The sequence below is a fragment of the Ostrea edulis genome, chromosome 8 (genome assembly GCF_947568905.1).
Source record: "Ostrea edulis chromosome 8, xbOstEdul1.1, whole genome shotgun sequence".
NCBI lineage: Eukaryota > Metazoa > Mollusca > Bivalvia > Ostreida > Ostreidae > Ostrea > Ostrea edulis.
Genome location: NC_079171.1, coordinates 41,406,496 through 41,431,117, shown reverse-complemented (window position 1 = coordinate 41,431,117; position 24,622 = coordinate 41,406,496). Strand labels below are relative to the sequence as shown.

The window sequence follows — 24,622 nt, the reverse complement described above, 5'->3', positions numbered from 1 at the left end:
TGTCAGATTTACAATAAAAGATATTTAAGATTTATTGATTGAATTGCTTATTATAAACGTAATATTTCATCATTTGATTTAATATTACAGTACACGACACGACATTTGTCAGAGAGAGAGAGAGAGAGAGAGAGAGAGAGAGAGAGAGAGAGAGAGAGAGAGAGCACATCGGTAATTATTCAATCTTATTACATGGTGTACATGTATACTTTTCATTTACTGAATATACTAATTCGCATTCAAAACAGGAATTGCCTGCAAGTACGCATTATTTAAACATAGAATATTTTAATGAAGAAAGAAGACTAAAAGAAAAATTTCAAAATCAGGTTTTCTCAAAAACATAATATATAGTGTTTGGTATCGTTGGAATTGGCTCAAAATGCTGAAAAACAAGAAAAATATCAGGGGGTATTTTTCCTTTTCTTAAAATTCCAACCTTATCATGAGTACTTGGCCTGCGGCACATTTTCACATTTCCTGCAAGGCGCCCGTGGCCAGAACAAAGCTCCTAGAAGCTGTGTGTATTCGCAAATAACACACACCGTGGAACATGGAGGACACCGTGTATCTCCGTGGATTTTCCACCGTGGTTTTTCCACGGTGGAGTGTATAAAACACGTGTCGTGTACTGTAACATGTTGATTTTCAAAGATATAGGATGTATGTTGTGATTATTCCGGAATTATTAACTCTTGTGTCTGGTTTATCAATAGATGTAACTTAGGTGATTTCCAGTTTGATCAATGCATATTTAATCATCATGGTAGCTGGAGTTTCTATGTCGAATTATACATGATATCAGCCTCTAATTTTTTGGATTGCGGGTGAGATGATAATGAGTAGAAAATTTACACCTATATTCATGGAGAGGTGTATCAGATATATGATTTGCATTCACTCCCATTACATTAAAGTACGTCAAATGTTAGTGAGTTTCAGTAATGTGAGTTGCCATTTATTTTAGCTGTGAATAGGTACATGTAGGTCAGTCGTTTTTTAAAAAAAACAAAAATGAACTGGAGAATTAGATGGATGACAGAAAGGTGACTACACATTGCATTATATAATATCTGATTAAGATTTTGTGCAATATTTGTAATCATCCAAACAATGAAAAGGTTGGTTTACCTTGTCTACCTTGTAGCTTAACAAACAAATACATATAATTTATACACATGTATCAACAAGTCACGGTGGCGCAGTGGATACTATACCTTTTCTGTAAGCAGAGGGTCTTATGTTCAAATATGCTGATGAGCGTATTTTTTTTTCAACATATAAAACTAACCATAAATGTATATCACTTGAATTGAAGTTTATTTCAGAAATAAGATATCATTTTTGAATGTTATTGGGATATGACATGAAATTGGTCAAGTGATCAAATTCTATAACGCTAGAAATGTATCTTTGAGTTACTGACTTTGAATATGAGAAACCAATTAAAACAAATCTGCAGACACCCAAATAATTAAATTAGATTTCATTTTCCAAGCTTTGTTTGGTTTTCTTTGTTTTTATATTATTGAGGCGTATGAAAAAATATTCTTGATTATCATGCAAAATAAGCTTGCAGTATCTAATGTATATTACGAAAAATATAATAATTGTTTTGTGTGTATGGAATTGGTTAATTTCTTTTGATTAATAAATTCAAAAGCATTGGTAGATTTACAGGGGGTTTGGGGGTTGTAACCCCCACTCCACCTCAATTTGGACCAACATTTTAAAGAAAATTTCACCCCCCCCCCCTTTTTACGCGTGACAACTCCTTTCCCTGGTTATAGTACACAGTACAGTAAATTAAGCTGTACATTTCAGTATGTATACCCGATATAATGTTAAACGCTGAGCTTAATTATATGTAATCATTATAACACTTTATTACAAAGACGTGTAGAAATGCGTGTAATGTAAAGACAGCTGCTGAAAGATATTATAAACCATAACCATCAATGAAGTTGAAAAAGTGTTTTTTACAAAAACACTTTTTTGTTTCTGTCAAACATGAACAAGACACATTGTGCAATGCATGTACAGATACAAATACTATGCTTCGGACCGAAAATCTACAAACTCTAAATCGAAAGGAGCTGACGACAACTACTGCCCAACACCGAAACGTCCTGGATCGCACGATATATCATAATTCATTTAGATATTCTGTCATAATGATAAAAAATTTCCAGGTATATAAATGAATATCTCAACAAAATTCCTCTATAAAAATATACTGTCAGAAATAAAGTGAACATGTTTTTTCCAGCGATTGCAATTTCGTTTCGATTATTTTAAATCGATTTTTTTTACACAGCGCCGCTTTATGGTTCGCTATAATGAAAAACCTCAATTTTTCCTATTCAATGTCAATTAATATTAAAACTTTTTACATCTTTTTATTGAAAACCGTTTGCTCTTCATGTTGTAAAACTTTAATTTCTCAATGACGTTAGAGTATTGAAAAACGCCGCTTGTCCACAGAAGTTTGAGACAACCTTCGTACATGTTTTAATGACGTTATATTTCGTCTGCCGACGCAACGTCATAAAAAGGCAATTTTCCATGTAACCCTTTCCATCAAAGGAAACAGTATCATGCTATATTTTTTTTTCATGAAGTACATTGTCATCAGATTAAATTTTGACAAATTCATTACATTCAAAGAATGGGCCAATTTTGGCCTTTCGTGGTTCTAGCTCTTTGGCGATAGTCGGTCAACGCATATTCGAAAAATCGCGTGAACAAAAATTGTAAGAAGAAATAATAATAATAATAATAATAAAGAAAAAACTTAAGAATAACAATAATAAGAAAAGTGAAAAAGAAACAATAGAATAATAGAAGGTCTTCCGTTGAAGACGGGATACCTTAATAATAAGAAACGGAGCAAAAACAATCTCTCCCCGACACTATGTGTTCGGGGACATAAATAATAATGATGAGAAGAAACAGAGTAAAAACAATATGTTCCCAAACTTTATTTTGGGCACATAAAAACCGAAAATTAATGACACCTGTTATTTCAAAGCTTCCTTTTCTAAGTATCGTTGCCGGATGGAATGAGAATTAAATTCCACATGGTACACTTTAAGACACATTATCTAGAAAACGTGAATTCAAACGTACCGTAAACCTCTACTTCACAGAGCTCGTTAAATGCCTCGCCACTATAACCAGGAGGGTAGATCTTTCCTTGTAGTCTTTCGTTGTAGTAGATGACGTATTGTCCGTGAACTGGACACGTGACGTTTAGGACGGCGGGTATAGTGTCCCTGGTGTAGTTTGTGTCAGGGACACACAGATGACCATGTGATATGTCGCTTGTGTTTGATACATATAGGGAAAACCCTACAAATCTGCCAGAGTATTGATTTTGCGGACCTGAAATGTCAATTCCTTGATATGTATAACAAAATCCCCACAGATCTGCCGGGGTATAGATTTGATGTAACATCTGAAATATTGAAAATACGTATACCGTGATTCTAAAGTTAATACCAAAAATGAAGCGTTATAGTAGACAGCAGGTATTCTGTTCCGCGTATAGCATGTGCTAATTTTCCCTGTGTTCTGTCGGTTGTTTGATACGTATAATGCACAGGCAATTGCATCGCTTGGGGTTGAATTTACTATATAGAGTAAAGGTATAAAACTCTAAATATAGGGTACCCAAGTTAGCCGATGTATAAACAATAAATTAATCAATATCAAATTCTACTCGGTATTTTAATTTATTCATACATAATCGATCTACATTACTACCAAAGTTCATCCCGAAATTCCGTATACTTCCCAAGATATGCAGAAATGAACTCCGATAATGCCTATTATTTTTGGTTGACTTTTAGCTGGGCCCTGACACTATACGACTACACAGAGTGTTTGAGCATTGCAACAAGCTATCAAATAGAATGTGCATCATAAAATATCATTTCTAAAATGAATTTCTTACCCTAATTCATAAAATGAAGTGTTTTTAAGTACCAGGTATTATAAAACTTTAATGCAATAAAAAGCCGCAAAGTTTACTGTACTTTCTGTTGCATGACATATTTTGTGTGATGTATGTCTAAATGATTCAAAAATCGGATCTTGTACTTCTAAGCAAACGTTAGATCTACATGATATATGTAGGGACAAGTGCATTATTATTCGTTGCATACATTAGGTCAAATGCTGTCTGACGTGTTTCATACCGATTGTTAAGCCGTTCTTGGCACACTGATTTGACTGTGGATAACTCCGTTTACCTGATCAGAATATGGGGCTCACGGCGGATGTGACTGGTCAACAGGGGATACTTATTCCTCTTAGGCACCTGATCCCACCTCTGGTCTGTCCAGGGGTCCGTGTTTGCCCAACTATCTATTTTGTATTGCTTGTGGGAGTTATGAGATTGATCGCTGTTCGTTATCTTCACCTTGCATACTACACCTTGCATATTTTAATTTGATATAGTACAAACTCCGGTTATGCAAAGAACCAAGATCGCGGCCTTCGCTTTGCTGTTGTGTCGCGAAGCAAATCTTCGCGCGGCGCACATGATTTGTATTTATAGGTATTTGTTTACTATGAATTAAGACTTTGTTGAGTGTAGTTTTATCATTTTGCTTTCAACGAACGAAGCTCATAAACCTAACCCAATGGTAAAAACAATATAACCTACATATGCATCTTGATGCAGAATATTTGCGGATCTTAAAAGCTAGGTTATATCGTATAAAACGGGTCAAAATTAGCTTCATCCCTCAAATAAACTGAATTATAAACCCCGAAATCATGTTAAGTGGAAAATTCAAAATGAATAGATTAATGATAAATGGGACATTGCTTTATATTAAACATTATGTAAACTTATTCGGTACAAATTTTGATGCACCAGATGATACGTATTTGGCAAATTATGTCTCTTCAGTGATGCTCAATCGAAATATTTGAAATCCGAAATAACAATGAAATTTTAGAGCTTTTATAGGCAAAAACAGTGTGCCAAAAAAGTGGAGTCAAATTCGTTTAAGGATAAGAGCTATGCATGTGGGAGATAATCCTTAATTTTGAAATGAATTATACAATAATTGATTGAATTGATATTGTTTAACGTCCCGCTCGAAAACGTTTCACTCATATGGAGACGTGATCTTTGCCGGTGAAGGACTGTAAAATTTAGGCCTATGCTCAACGCTCATGGGTTTTGAGCAGGGGTGAATCTTTATTGGGTCACACCGACTATGACATGGGATCTCGGTTGTTGAAGTATCTGCCAAAAAACCGCCCCCATTTAATCGCCTATTACGAAAAGCAATGGGTACTGAGGACCTATTCTAACCCGAATCAATACAGGGCTAAACAATACATATTTTCCCGACATGATGGAAATTAACATTGTGTTGTGTTAATGTACATGTTCATTTGTAAATAAACAGCAAAGGTATACAGAGTGTTAATTATACTTGTTAATCGATAAGTCTCAACATCCGTGTATTTCATTTAGGGGGATGGGGGACCTTGGTGAAAACTGAGAATTTAGCTTTTTGTCAAGACAATGAACGTTTGATCTCACCCCTTTAAAGTCGTTAGCCAGTTGGATAAATTATATTAGTTTTATATTATTATTATTTTTCATTGGGTAGGGGGGGGAGTGGTATGTACTGTACATTTCGTTTTGTTTGTTATTCGCTTCTGTAGTTATTCGTGTTTTAGTTTTGCATGTCAAAAATGCAAGACAGACATGCATTTTGTAATTCAAACCCTCAGTTTGTTGAAAATGAATGACATGATTACTACTGTTACAGTTTTTAGCCAATCATCAAATAGATAAACAGTAAAATTAATGAAAGAGTTTATAAGTTTCTTTAAATGATAATATGCGATATATTTAGGTTTACTTTTTTACCGCTTTGAATTTGTTTATTAATGTTGTTTAATTTTAACTGTCATTTAAATTGCAAATACAATATATTGTTGATTATTGTAATTGTTTGAATTGAAAGAGAGAAAAACGTCGAGGCTAAATGTGACGTCACAATGTACGGTTAACGTCGACAGGAGCTACATTCCCCCGCGTTATATGAATAGCTGGATCCTGTACTTATCCTCATGAACGGTAAAGATAACGAACAGTGATTAATTGCATAACTCCTATAAGCAGTACAAAAAAGATAATTGGATAAACATGGACCGCTGGATCAGGTACCCAGGAGGAGCAAGCATCCTCTGTCGACGGGTAACACCCGCCCTGAGCCCTATATTCTGATCATATACCCCACCTTTAATATTTAGATAATTTCATAAAATATATCATTTTGAAAGCACCTCGTGTAAGCCATACGTTTACGCGGCGCTTAAGTCAAGCGTCTGTTGCAACAAATAATACAGACGACACCAATTGAACATGAGATATGAATTAGTGATGGGCGTTGGTAAGAACAAAACGCGAGTCCAAGAAAGGTTCCAATTATTAAAAAAAACTTGGAGTTAAGAAAACATCGGTCAAGATGATTAATTATGCACCATTATCATCCGACATCAAACTGACCATGGTTCTGAATATGTTGCTGAATAGGCCTATGTTGACCTTGGGAGTAAAGAGGGGGTGTTATATGGTGATCGGGCACCAATTGCATGCTGTTTTATAAAACTACATACAATAAAATTTCTTTTTCTATATTTTATCAGAAAAGGGACTGAATTGAGCTTCTATGTAATATGCAAAATAGTAAATGACCTCGCTGAAATATCGATGTTGATGGGATTACATAATGATACGTACTTTATAAACATCTATACACGAAAACATCTAGTCTATCTTTCACATTTCTATCTATCTTTCATCACATCTTTACCCCTTTATCTAGTAGATATCAACTTTCCAACCCCATGCTCTAAATGAATCCGGGATACACCACATCCAACCGCACACAAAACTATTTCATCACAACTATAGAGGTAAGAAACTTATGAACGTTTCTCGACCCTCCATGTCACAGGAAACATAAAGCTTCTCTGAATATACATGGTGGAAAATCCTTCGTCAACATTCACATGTCCAAATCTATTTTAAAAAGAGCTTGCATCATATATGAGATTGCTATAACTGTTTACTGCGAACATTTGCCAGAAATGTTTGCAGAAAATGTACTAGAACTCTTTGCCGCTAATTGGCTAGAAGATATATATCAATTTGCATGTAAAAATTCTTTATCTTCTAGAATGGTCTGTCGGAAACTTCCCAGAAGTGTTTGCTGCAAAACTTATTTTGCCCAACTATCTATTTGTATTGCTTATAGGAGTTATGAGATTGATCACTGTTCGTTATCTTCATCTTTCATTTATATGACAATTATGAATATATGAGATGGAATAAATAAAATTTCATCAGTTATGAGATTGATCACTGTTCGTTATCTTCGTATGGCACATATTCGGATGTCTGACATGTTCATAAATGAAAAGCGAAGATAACGAACAGTGATCAATCTCATAACTCCTATAAGCAATACAAAATAAGGAGTTGGGCAAACGCGGAATCCTGGACACACCAAAGGTGGGATCAGGTGAATAGAAGGAGTAAATCACTGTACCAGGAACGACCTAACAATCGACATGAAACACATCTGATATCATTTGATCCAATGATATGTTGTATTGGCAAACTCAATCGTTATAACGACAATGTAATTTGCCAGATTCTGATTTTAAACGAGACTGTTGGAACCCCTGTGCCATCGACTTGTTTGTCAGTAGCCTGCTCCGATTTAAAAACTTACCATACGCAGAACACGCTCTTACAGATGGAATCAGTTGAGAGATATAAACACCATATGCAGGTGATAATGGGATATTGCTACATAAATAGGGGAAGTTGACGATGGAGAAGCTGAAAGCATTCTATTTGTCATAAAATTGAGTTGTTAGTCTGCCGTTAATGTCTACTTTCAATAAAATAACTAAGTATGAAGCAGAAATTGACGGACCTGTGGTGTCTTTTAATTCGAGTTTACTGGGATATAATGAATCGGCACATGAATGAAAATTATTATAGTTAATAACTAATACATCGTCGATATATTTAAATGTCGAGTTGAAGGCCACAGCAAGCTATTTTTTTCTTGTCATGTAGAAGTTTTTGAATTAATTGCTATATATGCATATAAAATCACAAAATTTCAAAATCAAACATTCTAATATGTAAATGTTTTCATTTACAAATGATATTTTATGTTAGAGTCAATATTCATTTTTATTTGTATTCCACAACGAACTGTTTGTAGATGCGTAATGTTAACGTTTCGAATGTAGTTCGGGTTGAGGTATACAAAACATAATACTTTGGAAATCCGCTAGGATGAAATAAATGATAAAAGGAATATCCCGTGGTTTGTTGTTGGATAGTATTATTATCCAACGATAAAGTATAGAACATCACATATATAAGCACATTATCAGGTGGTACTGTTTAAATAAAATTTACATGTTTATATTCATGAAATGATTATTTCACAGGGAACTCTAAATGAAATCATGACTTAATTTCTTCTTTGTTTAAACATATATGAAGCGTATGGGATATGTATGTAGATCACTTCAATCAATTTGATAGACTTATCAATAAATGGGTATTTGATGTTGATCACATCTGATGAATATTATCTAATCCTATTTGCAATATTTTGAAAGTTGGCACATTTAAATGTACAAATGGTTCTCAAGTAAGGTACATGTATTATCTTCATTTAATTTGATTTCCAATTTCCATCATCATCTGCATATTGAATGTATGCTTCATTGATTCGACACTTGAGAGCATGTTTTGTGTATGATCACCAGACTACTGGTAAATAAGGTAACATCACAACGGTTTAAATAGTCTCGGTTTAAGTAACTATTTCGCAAATGATATGGTTGTTAGAATGATCCAATTTTCAAATACAACCTGTCAATAGGTTGAATACTGTTAAACGCGTTTAACAACAGTTGTTAGATATTCTTTACATGCTAATTTCAAGTACGAATCGCTCAGTTTTACCTGGTAAGGATGTAGGATTCATAGTGAGTGCGACCAATTGAAAGGGTATTATTTCTTCCTATAGACAGTGATCTCACAGTTTCCAGGTGACCTGTTCTCGATTTCGCATTATTTACGCTATATATAAGATTGGCCACTGTTCACTATCTACAGTTACTTTTGTCACTTTGGCATTCAAACATCGATGTGAAGTACAGTAATTTCTTTGAGTAAACTGATTCTTTTATTTTTGTTTGATAGCATTGAAAAGCTTAGGTATCATATATTTTAGTTCATATAAGGTGCAAGTACGGTTAATTAAAATATGAAAAACAATTACAGGGCGAGAAAAGTTATTACATAAAAGTTTCCTGAAATAGTTATGAATTAAAGTTTATTGAAACCATAACCCCCATAGGTAGGGATAATAAAGAATCATCATTTTCAATTTTAGATTGAGATAACTATGAAAATATTAAAAGTAGTCTCAATCTTTTAAAATCGTATTAACAATAATAAGAGGGTCATGAATAGTAATGTTAATTTGCAAGCATCCTCAGGTTGTGAAGATTTAAGTTTATTTAAACCATGACCAATACGGGTAGAGTGGGACAATACTAGAGAATCAAAGGGTTTTTATAAGTAGACAATGTAGACATTAGAGCAGTGAACAGGCAGCTCATATATTCCTACATCTAATTAATGTGTAACCAAGTGAAAAAGAGATAAAATTAGTCAATGCTTTTATTCGTACATGTAAACTTTAAAACTTAGATTAAACATTTGAATGCAATGGTATTGTTATGGGCAGGTTAAGACTTTAGCAAAGATGATGGATGTCAATAAATACTTCATTTTTCGATGTTCAATCTAAATTCAGAAAAGAAATTGATATCATTGCGTCATATACTTATCGAATAATTGCAATGTTGGAGCAGTGTAAAATACCTTCAAGTATTAATCATTTTAATACATGTACATTACATTAATACACGTAATTACACCAAAAGTTCATGTTCTCGAAACCTAAAAGCGGATTGCTAAGTAGTTTACCCCATGCAGCATTGTCTGTCCTGTAATAAATGGTAATACGACGAAAACTGCGAATGCCCTCTAGGTCCACTCTCCAAGTGGCTGTCTGTTTATGATTATCCGATTGGGAACACTGTCCTCCTCCGGGGCCAAAGTCAGTTTTGAGTCCATCAACAGCATTACTTGCATCAAATCTGTCATCACCTGGTATATATTGATGCTGTTGCCATGCAGGTTTTTGGAGGGCAATGTTCTCTGTAAAAATAAAACAACTCTGAATCTATACCATTTGCTCATGGGTTTGTTACAGTCATGTATAGTTATAGAGAATACGCTTATGACAAATTCACCTTTAACATCGAATTGATTTTCATTTTCTGTATCTTTGAAATATATTACAAATTTATCGAATGCAATGAATTGTTTTTACAGACAATCAACATTGTTCGTCCCCGGCACCATGCGATTGATGTTGATTTCTTTTTGTTTTCTTCATTTTGATAGCAATTGACATTCATTCATATCTTTTAAATGATAAAAACATTGCATGATCAATTAAATAATATTATTAGTAGTTTTGCTGAAGTAAAATTGTTATAAAGATATTGAATTTCTTGTAAAGAATGCAAACACTTTAACTAAGACACCTACATATAAATGCTTGCATGCTGTATCTGCGCATCAGTACGCAAAATGAAATCACTGACGTTCACAAGAAGTGCAGGTTCTGAGGATGATTTATCAGTGCGATCTGCATACCCCTATTTATTACAGTAGTAGACACTAAATGTTAAAGGCACATAGAAAATGTCTTCCTAACAAAATGGATAGTTCAGTATAATTGCTATCAACAAGTAGCATTTGATATTTTTTACCATTAAAACATCCCGTTTTAGCAATAATTAGTTTTATGACACAGTAATCGAGGTTACTGTGGGATAATTTGGAATTTAAAAGTAAAAATAGTTATACAAAATTGCAGCATATAGTTGTATTTTTTTACAGGAAGACGCACATAGTTTGTTAATATGCGAATTGAAGATTCTGCAGGTTTAAAAAAGGTTTTAACTTGCACAAAATAGTTATAGTAAGGTCGTTTTGTTTACGATCCGTAGTGTCATTGTAATTATCGCCGTATCGAAAAGACGATGTTGGTATAACAGTTGTATTCAGTAGGAAATATGAAGGACTCGGCTGGTTGACTATTTTAAACCAATTCAATATTACTAGCTTTACTTAAACACACCTGTATGACAGCGCTTATTCTTCCATTATGTTATTGTGTTCAGGAATTATTGAAAAGGAGGTTCTTCACCATTTGGTTTTTAAGGGTTGATCCACCCTCAAGATGCGTTATTTCTACCTTTCTTAGCAATTTTTATAACGAAGGGGAAAACTTAAACGCCACCCATCTGGATCCTCCACTGCGTATACTACATGTCACGTGCATTACTTTCCTCTGTCACTTTTACCACAATCACACAAAAGTGTTAAACTTCCATGCAGTGTCCATTTCAATCACTTTACCTTGTAAACTCGACCTTTTAGCAGTACAACCCGTCATGCATACATTCCAATTGCGTTGATAACGTAGTGATTTAATGTGATAACATATTCTCTCCCGTAGCGCCACCCCCCACAAAAAAAGAAAACAGGGTACAAAAGAAGTTCAGGAGAATGTTGAGGTCGTTGAAGATGTTTTTCGCTGTAACGTATTGCTTAGATGAGCATACGTGAACATCCTTAGCGCTGTACAATGCTTTGCAGATTTGTACCTCAGTTTTCAAATTCTACATATCGTCAAGAAAAGATCTACAGGACCAATTAGTAGTGATTCTCTTTACCTTCCAAGAATCATCAATAGAATACCTCCAAAAGTTAATTGTTATTTATGAAATGATTTACCATATTCGCTTAAATAGTGTGCAATCTTAAACGGCTATAAGTCTAATTACCCAATAAATCATTTGAATACGCATGTGGAACAACTTTGACCCTTGTTTCTTTCCTTAAGTACTTGTTTCAGAGAGAAACGGGAAAAATCAGAAAAAAATATTCCAGAAGGGGGAGAGTCAACATTTTTCAACAATGATGATATTTGTTTAACGTATGGTCTAAAGTGAGTCAATCGTGAGGACAGCATATGCGTCAAGTTAATTACCAATCTCTACCCAGAGTTATCGTTCCTTATACTCATATACACCTCTGTTAACGTCTCAAAATAAACAATGCTATTCCACCTGTAAATCCACTTTTATACGGCTAATAAAACTAAGAACTACTTTATAAAATATTGGGAACATGTAGGACAAGAAACTATTTGTAGATTTGTTTCCATTACTATATATTCTTCGTGTACCTATGTATAGGCCTGGTGCAATAGAACAACCCAATATCCACGTCACAACCCAAATCAATGCTTCCTGTGTCTCAAAAGGACTTGACATCTGCTCAGAATTTATTTATTTACGTATATTTTTGTAACCGAAGTCAAAATCATACTTTATTTGAGCATACGTGCCATTTTACAAAAAAAAAAAAAAACACCTGCAAAACCCTTGAGACGTTGACAGACGTGTAAGTTAGAGCAAGGAACAACAACTCTGGGTAGAGATTGGTTAATTAGATTAATAGTAACACAAACCAACTGCACTTCGGTTAATCCTAAATAGAAAATGCGCGGGTACGTTAAGGCAGGTCATGAAAATTTTTACTGGGATAAAATCCGCGAAACAATGTGACGTCATAATTGAAATAAGTATATCACTAAGTATATATTAAATTCCGATTTTATCTTTTATTTAAGTTTTATTTATGCATAAAATAAACCATCCAGCTACTAAGATCCAACGAAATTCGAAATGCTATACTGATGTTGTGTAATTTCTGTCTGATCGATTTGAAAGTAAACTGATGACGTCATGACTATACATCGAGTGACGTTGACACATGCAAGGAATTTGTTCATGTGTGCCATGCAAATATCGACAAAATGTAGAGTATTTAAAATATATGACATGGGATATATGGAATATATATGTGAAACGCTGAGAATTTATTGATATTAAGAAGGTATGTTGATATCATTCATTGACAACTTTGTTTAACGGAGAAAACATTTCATTTAGCATGTCGATCCGATTTTCCTCTGTCACAGACTGAAATAAAACTGCAAAAGTAGCACATTAGCCCGCATACTTTTAGAGACTATTTATACACCGTTTGAAAGGTCATAAACTAATGTACACGGCAATTACTGATAGAATCCTCTGTTAAGAAAACTTTTAAAGAAAACTACATAGCATCATGCAAAATGTAAAATATGAGCTAGTTGGTTTCGTGTTTGAATGTTCAATAATTATTTACTATTGAAAGTGGTAGGATTCTATCAGTAATTCTGATATACTATGGGTATTTTACCGTCATTATCGCCAGTTAGACCACATATTTGAATCTTGGGATAATGTGTTACTTTACATTTTCTATTAAGGTACCTCCATGATCTATTTATAAGTCATGCAATGACGTCATACGGGAGCGCATGTTTGTCATGTTGTTATGATACAAAATGTTCTCATGTAAACAAGCAATATAGTTTTTAAGAGTTAGTAGCTCCCTCTCTCTATATAAGACACATTTTAAAAAAATATGCAGTTTACGTGCATAAATGAAGTATGACCTGCCTTAACATACCCACGTGGTCTAAAATTAACGATTTTTGTGATAAATTGAATTAGTTGATGTTGGTTTTATGAACTAAAATTATTGATAATGTGATATAAAAGCCGAAAATAACGAACAGTGATCAATCTCATAAGTTCTATTAGCAATACAAAATAAAGAGTTGGACAAACACGGACCCCTGAATATACTAGTGGTTGGCTCAGGTGCCTAGGAGGAGTAAGCATCTCCTGTCGACCGGCCACACCCGCCGTGAGCCCTCTATCTTGATCAGGTAAACGGAGTATCTATAGTCAAAATCGTTGTGCCAAGAACGGTTTAAAATCGGCACGAAACACGTCAGACAGCATTTAACCTAATGGTATATACAGTATAATGTATCACATGCGATTGTTGCATGATATATCATGTTTGACGCATTTAAAGGGCGGTGCGACATACATGGGTTACTATTTGAGATGTTCATTTTAGTAAATTTTGAGCACCTGTATCGTGTAAGGTAGACAACTATTTTAATTGGTTATGTTTCCATATATTTTATATACTTAGGATATATAAAGAATTTTATTGTAGAGGTTGGCAAATGATGAGAAACTGTTGAAAATTGCCATAAATAATAGATATATTCCGACTTATTTGAAGGAAATTAATTGGTTGTAAGACCAGTTGTTTTCAATGATTTCTAAATATTTTTATAATACTTAAGAAAAAAAACACACATTCATGATCATTTCTAAGCTCGGAAATAATAAAAAAAAATGGTGGAAAAAACAGAATTAATACACTTATTCTGTATTGATATCGAAATAGGGATTTCCTACTTAACTCTTCCAAAAATAAGTCTCAAGGGGTATACGATCTAAATGCTGACAATGTCTGACTTGTAATTCTTGCAAATGTTTTGGAAATCATAGCTACATTTGTGGAAAATGTTGTCATAATTTCGAAGATTCTGACACTTCATCATTGGTTGATTATAAAAAAAAAAATACTTCTGCACACCTATGTTGGACCGGAGTTTTATGCGTTACCGGACAGTTACATGTAAATATGTCAAAGAAAAAAACCCAACAAAAACCCAAAAAAGGAAGAAAAAAATTAGTAGATTGTTTCATCTATAAGACATTTAAGGTAGCTCACTGCACCAAGACTTATACCCATATGACACAATGTCATAACTTAGCAATTTGAATATTTTGTGAAATTGATTTTATCGACCGATTTGGTTGTCTGTCATCATGGCTCAGTGAATAAAGCATTGGGCTGGTGAACCATAGATCCTGAGTTCAAATCTGCCATAGGCTGTTTCTCATATTTAATGAAAATATTTTTTTAAAATCATGTTATTTTTATCCAAAATTGCATATTTTCTGCCTTTTTGACATGTATACTTATGATATATCATCATATCCTTCATGATCAATTTTTTGTGCTGATTTGAAAAACTCTTTCAAGTTGTAGTGAACCAACTTAACTCTCCTTGAAAGAAGGTGGGGGTGTTGCTTTCCACATATTAGTATATTTGTCAGTTGGTTCATAAACATACATGCTATTAGAAAACACTTTTCTTAATAGGCTTCCAAGGAAGGCTGATCTATCTTAGCATATAACCCCTATTGAATTTTGGGTCCCTAGGTCAATTGCTAAAAGGAGTTGGAGTAGCATAAACGTCTTTCCCAAACTGTTTTCTTCTTATGAGAAACTTAGAATCAGAAAGTGATAAGTACTTATTGTTCCTTAGTAAATATATATATACAAATATAACTTGCCAATTGGCAATCCCCAACACCATTGATTATGAACTTTATATTATAATTTATTTCATGATTTAACAATTAGGGGATTAGATTCCTGTTGTGAAATATGTGAATTATTTCGAAATTGTGCATTTAAGTACAGTTTTGGTGTATAATTACTATGATTTGTATAAGATACTTTGAAATAACAATTTCATATTTAGGATTTATTAAAATTATATTAAAATAAGATTTTCTTTCATTTGGTATTGGTATAATTGTTGGTATGTTATGTACAATTCATTTTGTGGTGGATTTTATCTACTTTGTCAGATTCCCTAATGGCAGTCTCTTCGCATCCCTTGTGGAAAGGGACAATATTATTTGCCAAGCTCAATATTTTTATAAATTGGCATATATGACAGGGTTTTTACTAAATGAACAAAAAACCTTCAAAATTGGCCTATCTTTGAAGACTGATAGCTCTGATCATAGGGGGAAATGCTGAATCAGCTATTTTCTTGGGGGTACCCATAATAAAGGCATCGTTACTAGTGATGATGAGATATCTTCACTTCATTTTTAGTTTCATTTATAGCATAGAAGACGTACGTTTTATGCCTGTCCAGAATTGGACTCTCTATCTTAGTTATCTACATTTCGGGTATCAAAAATAGCTGAAAAAAGTTGCACTGTGGCTTCATAATTGAGACATATATGTCTGGAATAGGTTACACTGTATCAAACAAACAAACAAACAAAAAAACATTCGTTGATATTTCATTGAAATATTTTGTAAATGGAGATAACACCCATAGGTGCAAAATATCACAGGAATTGGTTACGTGTACTTCCAGAATGTTTTGCATGGTTTTATGTGAGACAAACACTTAATTTGATTAATTTTCATTTCGACACTTTTGTGTTCTTTAACGGACACTTCACATGTTTCTAAACTTTAAATTTTGTTTCAGCAACATAAATTTTGTTCATGCCTAAAACTACTTTACATGTGAAATTTATACGGTACCAATTTTGATGCATCAGTTGCACATTTCGACAAATAATGTCTCTTCAGTGATGCTCAACCGAAATGTTTGAAATCCGAGGAAGATAATCCTTATTTTTAAATGAATTTCTAAATTTTATAACAGTAATTCAATATACATCTGTATTTTCAAGCTAGTACCCAAGTACTAAGCTACTGGGCTGTAGAGACGCTCGGGGACTAACAGGCCTCGACCCAGGGGTCATAATGTAATACTTATACGGTACCAATTTTGATGCACCAGATGTGCATTTCGACATGTGTTTTAAATGAAACAGTTTGCGTAGTTTTTGAATTTGAAAGTGGTTAAATTCAAATCTTGCGATATGCATATTTTCTTCGATATTTACCCGCCATTATATGTGACGTCATACACGCCTCGAATAAGAAAGTTTTAAAACAGTTGTTAGCCATTTCATCAACAGATTAGATTTAACTGACAGAAAAGAAAACAAATTATCACATTAACGACTTGTAAATAACACTGCATTAGGGTGTTTTGTACCGTTTAAGCTGTTAGTAGAAAGGATGTCTACTGTGTTTTCTCATATTTTCGAAGGAAAGCATCAGGAAAAAGACGTGAATATTTTTGTCGGCACAACGACCCATAAAAAAACAGTAACAATTGTCCCTGTACTTTTTTTTCGAAAAGCATTTGGACAAAGATGTAGATAGACTATGAAAAACAACAACAAGGCTATTTAAAGATATTTAAAGGAATAACATTACCAAATAATGTTTAGACAGTAAACATTATTTACTCGCAATTGCTGATTTTTCATACTCGCTTTCCTCGCTACTTTTCAATGTTTCTAGTCGCTATTTGTATGCACTGGTGGCTAAAACATTGAAGATTCGGGGAATTTGTCAACATCGAAATAAATGTTTTCCATGGTAAAAAAAAAATAGACCTATAAAACCCGTGCTTTTAAAATCCTCTAACACCACTTTCAGAACAAGTTCAAAGACGACGGTGGCACACGACATCACTGCACCACGTGGCTACCTAACTTTTTGAAATCGGGGCTTATATCTAAGTCCGCATTTTGGTTAAGTATCGCAATATCTCAGCAAACGAACTATTATAATGCATTTCTATACATGTAATCATAAGGAAGACAAAATGCAAACATAGCTTTTTTTGTGAACCACCTTTTTGATATCACTGGTGTTTTGATATGTATATTGGCTGGGATCAATTTCTGTAATTTACATGTTTATTTGCTCATTTGCAAACCTCGTCATTAGTAAACGGTTGTTTGTATTAAACATGTATGGTTCCACGTAAAATCAGGCAGACTGTGATAAGTCGACCGTCAGGGATTGAGCCGATGCTTATATATATAATAACATCGTTTATAGGAACTCATTCGGTGATATTATTTTTTTCATATGAGGTACCTTCACATAGCCGTGTTACTAAAAATAGAACTTCCATGTTTTTACCAAAATTGACTCATAAAAATGCTATATATTCTTAAAGGTTCTGTTAAATGAAAAGGTAATACATTTTCAAATGGCTTATGTAAAATTAAGAAAAGGGCTACTGTTTACAAACTTCTGTTGTCACAGTGAGTATGTGTTATATGTTACCATGGTAATCATTGCTGTAGTTAATGAAACGATTTTCTAACGGAAAAAACATTCCAACTTTAAGACCATTTTTCTCGAAACAGCAAACACTTTCAAAAAGGTTTTATAATTAGACGGATAAAGAACATGTTATTAAATATTATTTTATCAGTATTTTTGTTTGAAAGTTTTGACTGTGGTCGGAAAAAAATATATAAAGATACTGAAGAATGGCGGGAAAATAATATACTTTCATGGTTTTAAGTTTTCTTCTACTTGCAAACTATTCAACAAGTGCACTTTTCTGTCATGTTCTAGTAATTATGATAATTACTAGAATATGACAGAAAAGTTTTAACACATAAATAAGATCATTTTAGATATAAATGAATATGACGTTCATTTATATCTAAAATGATCTTATTTATGTGTTTACATACCATAATGATATATCTATAGATGTAAATGCGAGAAACGATGCAGAGCATTTTGGGTCGGGATCGTAAGTCCGTTTATTATTACCCCATTTCTTTCAGATTTCCTCAGGTTACTGTAAACAACTTATCAGACCGGCCTTTATAGGATATTTTGCACTGAATGGCGAGTTTAACTTGTAAGTATTTTTGTCTGGATAGTTTGGAATGGGTGGGTATTTAACAGATTAAAGAAAAAATGCTTGATTGATAATTGTTTTTCACTTTGAAATTCACCTATCAACAACTATTGTGAGGCTGGTCAACGACGTACGTTGTAGGTTGCTCGAGTGACAAGAGATTGGCATTATAGTTCCGAGTATAAAGAGGATGAATGTCCATGCTCTTTTAAAACGTATATCTTCAGAAATGCATCCAACATGTTCAAGACAATCCTTTATGATACAACAAAGAGATAATTTATCAACTTTTGTGTTTTACCCTAAATAATTTATTGGAAATATATTTTATTTGAAAAATCATTTTGAATTCATTTTTGCTCTATAGAATATGAAATTTAAAACATTTATTACAAAGGATCTGGGCATTTACGATTTTTGAAACTTTGGCTAACAATTCTAGAAACATGATATGGCTCAAATAAACTTTTAAGCACTTGATTTCCTCATGAATACTTTGTAAGAGTGAAATAAAAACATTTAGTGAAATGTACGTTTTTACAGTCGTATGATATATATGGTTGTTTTGGAAAAATAAAAATGATAACAGAAAGTGCAGACATTTGTGTCATTAATATTTAAAAAGTTGGAAGGTTTGTAGTGACTTTGGGTAATTTTATGAAAATTATGTAGAAATGGGATTGTTTTAAAATTAAATTATGTAGTTTAAGAAATGTAAGTTCATTCATTTATCATGTTTATGGCACAATATTTTACCAATTCTGATTACAGGTTGTTTTCAGATGACAAAACAACTGCGTTTTATATAATCCATGTAGATATTAGTGTCTGTAAAGTAATTGGAAATGAATTCTTAATCATTTTATCAATGCATTCCATCATATATACGATTTTTTTAACAGTTGCAACTTGTAAGTTTAGATGTTTTATAAACTGTATACTGATAGATAAACACGGAAGAGTTCTTTGGAGCTTAAATATTTTATTTCAAAACCATATTTTTTTTCAATGTGTAACCCCGAACAAGGCATAAAATGATAAAGGAACAAACGAGCAAAGAAATATATTTGTTACGGACACATTTACAAAGCAGAGGCAAATCGAGAAGAAGAAAAATAAGAGTGGGAATGGAGGGGTTGTAACTCATGGCTGTACCTTCGCCATCTAGAAAGGGGTGAGTGAAGAGTAAAAAATTGCATAAAATAGACCATTTGAGCTTTTCTATGATGCATCACATTATACATGTATTTTTGCATATCAACACAACTTCATTACACAGTTCAACCCATTGATGTTTAATTCTTTCATAAGTTGTTCCCTTTCGAATTTAAGTACATTAGGGATATCAGTTGAAATAATTTGAATAAACACCATATAAGAATGCTTTCACGTTTATTTGACAATTTGTCGTTTATTTTTTCATAAAGTTTTGATAGTTTGTTTGGATTCATTTTTTTAGACTCTCTTGGTGTTCAACATTGGACTCTTTTGCTTTCCTTTTGTAATATTGTCTTGTAGTTTCACGTGCAAGATTTGATCGATTTTCCTCCTGTCACCACTTTAAGTATGTCCTTGGGTTTTTGCAGAGACCTATACTAGAATAAGATAGGCACTGATTTTCGGGACACAAGAAAGTACTTATCTTTCTCTCCTCAATATATATATTTCTTTATTTTTTGAGAAAGATTGAACATTTTATCTCATAAAACTTTCAATTAATATACACACCTCAGAACCTAGTAATAGCATTACACATTGATATTTAAATTATACGTGTAGCTAGAAAAAATAAAAATACTAAAACAGCATATAAAACTTTTGAAAACAAGAAATACTTAAAGAAACTTGTATATGGCATTGAGAAGGTGTTCCAAATATTCTAAATCAGTGACAAGTAGGTTCAAATACTAGTCAGGGCAACAGCTGTACTATCAGGTTTTGAGTCTGATTTCTGAGGGATCAATATTTTCCTATAATGGGGGGTGTGGGGTGTGGTGAGACTTTCACCTCATTATGAGAAGGGTTCATGTAATAAGCTTTACATAGTGCTTGTATTATCAGGATTATTTATATAATGCTACTCTACCAAGTTTGAGGTTTATAAAAAAGAATTACACTGTAGATTCATTGGTACATGTGTGCTACATGTATTTGCAGTTATGTATTTACCACAGAGGTTTCCAATGCATTTAGTGATGATAATGACACTCCATTATGCTGGTATGAAAACTTTAAAGAAATATGCATTAGCTAAATGACTTGATATTTGTGATATTTTTATATTATTATTAGAAATATACATTCAAGAACCCATGCATTGACCAATCCCCATGATCATGTCAAGTTGAGGCAGACGTTAAATACTAATATAATAGATTTCTAATAAATCATGTCAAGAAGACTCAAGTGGGCACTTAATCGTATTGATTGATACGAAGATTTATAATTAATATTATGGATTGTTTGACAGTAAAATGGAATTCTGTAAAAACTACATACTCTAAATACTGTCTTTGATATGTCTAATAATATGTATATATATCTTTAAAACACGAATTCCGATTTGTAAAGAACTGGATAGTGACCACTAAAACAAATGATTTAGTGCATATGCAATATTTAGAAGAAAAAAAAGAAAAAAAAAGTGTGGATATGAACAATACCTTGATGTGTATATAAAATAAATTGAAGAAGAAAAAACCAGTTGTGCGAGATTTGAACCCGTCGGTGATTTTCACCAGTGGAGAAGTATATTATATACTATACATTTCATCTCACAAAGTCATATTATGTCTTACATTTTCATATGCATATTCGACTGAAATCTGCATGTAGTACATAAAACTACACTCTTTTGTGATGATGCTACATTGTATAACACAACATTCATTATGATTTTTAATGTTAGTAATATTAAATATTGCGAATTTTGTCCTATTAAATATCTAAATCGCAGCATTTGAAATTACTAGAATGCGCCGACTTGGTGGCATGCCGTAAGATATGTTGCATGTTGCTCGGTCTTCGTTGTCGGCTGCTCCACACACGGTCTGTATGCCTCCGCCTATCTTCAGTGACACCATATGCATCAATGTATTTCTGATACTCCCCGAAGGTAAATATATTCGTTTCCTTTAGAGAAGGTTTGAGGGTAGATCACACTCTGTCGGAACATTGCATTACGTTTTGGATCCGCCATATTTCGCGCACTTTGTGTGGTTGACAGCGAAGCGCCCCAAGCGATCGCCGAGGTTAAATTCAAGAACGATAAACGAAATTGCATTAAAATCGAAACATTCAGAGAGGTTTTAAAATGTTATATCGAAACGTTCAAAAGAAAATATTTATTTCAGAGCATGCCTTTTTCATTTGTTTAATGTTATATAATGATTAATGTTGATACCCGCTTCACTATCTTTAGATTTCAAAGGGATTACAAGTAGTGTTTTGTATAGATTTGCACTATGCATGAATTCTCCATGTTCATAATTATCTGTCCATAATTTTGCAATAAGGCAAATAAATCAAAACAACTATGTATATTTGCTATACATACTACGGTGAGTTAGTGTGCTAAGTTTGGGTTCATATTGTGAACATGGACTGATCACGAAAATGTGATTTTGCCTGATATTTACATGGAACCATACTTAAGTTGTTTCAACCAATTAAATCTGTATGTTTTGGTCGCTTTTTTGTTTTATTACGTCATTTGTTTGATCATGATAATAAATGGCATGTTCACTTAAAATGTTGTGTTTTTCATTAGAGATGTCTTCGATTATCCAATCACAAAATGTGAGCTACGGAATACCAGAGTCCTTTGCCCGTATACGATTTTTTCTATTTCATAATTGCGGAATATAAATATGATTTTGTATACTTTGAAAACATGAAATGTGTCCCTTAAGTCACCTTTCGAAGGATGAATAGAGAACATAACATTTTATGTATCACTAATATCCATTGTTAAACTCGGTGTATATCTGCAAATATTTGTACAGTATCATCATAGTGTAATGTTGCTAATATGACTCATCGTACCATTCTGTATAAATAATGTACTTTATAGTCATATTATCTGGTTATATATGAATTTGCATAGTTTTTCTCTAAGTTTTCATTGTTATATATAAACAATCTTATCATTTGCTATTAATGTATTGATGCATCTATATTCATACTAGGACGTATTAGGGTATGGAAATAGATATCACTGCGTACTGTACATATCCACATATTTCATGTACAGTGCACAGTTCAATATTCTGTAATTACAACTAACCTGTGTTAAATATAGAACTAAATTTGATAATGTACAGCAAACATTTGCACGATCACTATACAAAATACGAAAGTTAGCGCAACAGTCATGCTCTTCATGGGGGTTATTCAATTTCTGATGCACCACTACTTTATCATAATATTAAAATGAAAAGTTTGAATTACGATATAAGATTAACGAATTTTCAGTTTAATCGCGATTCGCAGTTTCAAATTACATGTATTTGATACAGTCTAAATGTCGTGATTTTACTTTTTATTGTTTTAATCAAATGCAATTTAGTTATCTTTCGATTTCCAAATGAACAAATTTGCATGCAACAATGTTCATATTGTTAGTGTGTTTATTTTGGCATCATTATGCACTTGACTAATGAAACAAAATATGGTGCAGAACTCAATTAAAAGTGATAGTAACGAACTCTTGTTGATCTCATAAATCCCATAAACAGTTCAGAATTGAGAATACGCCAAACATGGACCTTTAGAAACACCAGAGGTGTGATCAAGTACCTCAATACATTTAATGGCGTACAAGAAGTACATATTTCTAAAAGCCAAAACCTGTTTATATGGTAATGAAAACCGATACTTTAGAACAGGATACACACATAATTTATGCATGTAGATAAACCATGCATTTGTACATACAGCATTGAAATGAAAATTGAAATAGTATGTTAGAAATACATCTACGAGTCATGAAATGTTAAGGATATGATTGTATTGCATATAAGATCAAGCAAGGCGAATTCGAATAACAGTCTTGATAAGTACTACTTACCCGGGTATTCAAATCGAAAATATAGTTAAAAGAAAACTCAACGAAATACTGCACACATTTTACAAAAAAAAATTAAATATAAATGAATTACGAGTTCATACCATAAGCTGTGCACCGTTGTAAAACCAATAAAATCAAAGACATTCGCAGCATGATGGCGACACATTAGGATCAAACCAAGGAAGTAAATTTACACCAAAATTCTCCGACAGTAACCCGACCTGTTTGTACGATTTGGGTGAATGGCCAGGGCTTTAAAATGTTAAACTGTAAATGGTATGAAAGTTATCTGATACATCGTCATTGAATAGCATGAGTGTGGGTTATACAACCATGATTTACCATGCATTTTAATAAATTCAAATGTACTGGCTCATCTGAAGTTATTTAGACATGACCGATCTTCCAATGTGGACATTAATTACAAAATGGTATGAATACTAAACATTATGATGCAGTGAGCAATCGACACGTGAGGATAACGAACAGTGATGGATCTTACAAATCTTTCAGAAATAAAATATATGAGATGAGCAAAGAAAGACTCTGGACATAACAAGTGTGGGGTCAGGTGGCATTGATTAGAAGACTTACATGTTGGCCGCTCACATCCGCCGTGATCTTCATATTTTGATCAGGTAAATGGAATAATCCTTGGTTAATATTAGTAGGAAAGGATGTTTCAAAAATTGATAAACAAAAAATTCGCAATATTTAACGTGAGAATAAACAAAAATAAAATATTATACATAATAAGCTATTATACAAAAATGCATACAAATCCTCATGGGCGATATTTTTGTATAACTATTGGATTGTCATCACTTTGAAACCAAGAGGATGATTCATTGAATGAAAAATTATT

The 24,622-nt window shown here is 33.0% G+C and overlaps 1 protein-coding gene across 1 annotated transcript in view; it reads right to left on the bottom strand.

Annotated features, from left to right (window-relative positions):
* LOC125661684 (multiple epidermal growth factor-like domains protein 10) overlaps positions 1-23,974 on the bottom strand; it is a 43,343-nt gene extending 19,369 nt beyond the window's left edge. Inside the window, exons 1-3 of the mRNA XM_048893786.2 lie at positions 23,859-23,974; positions 10,061-10,294; positions 3,130-3,384 (exon numbers count right to left, since the gene is read on the bottom strand). Coding sequence (XP_048749743.2) covers positions 3,130-3,384; positions 10,061-10,294; positions 23,859-23,910 — 541 coding nt within the window. The 5' untranslated portion in view covers positions 23,911-23,974. The remainder of the gene's footprint in view (positions 1-3,129; positions 3,385-10,060; positions 10,295-23,858) is intronic.
* Positions 23,975-24,622: the final 648 nt, after the last annotated feature.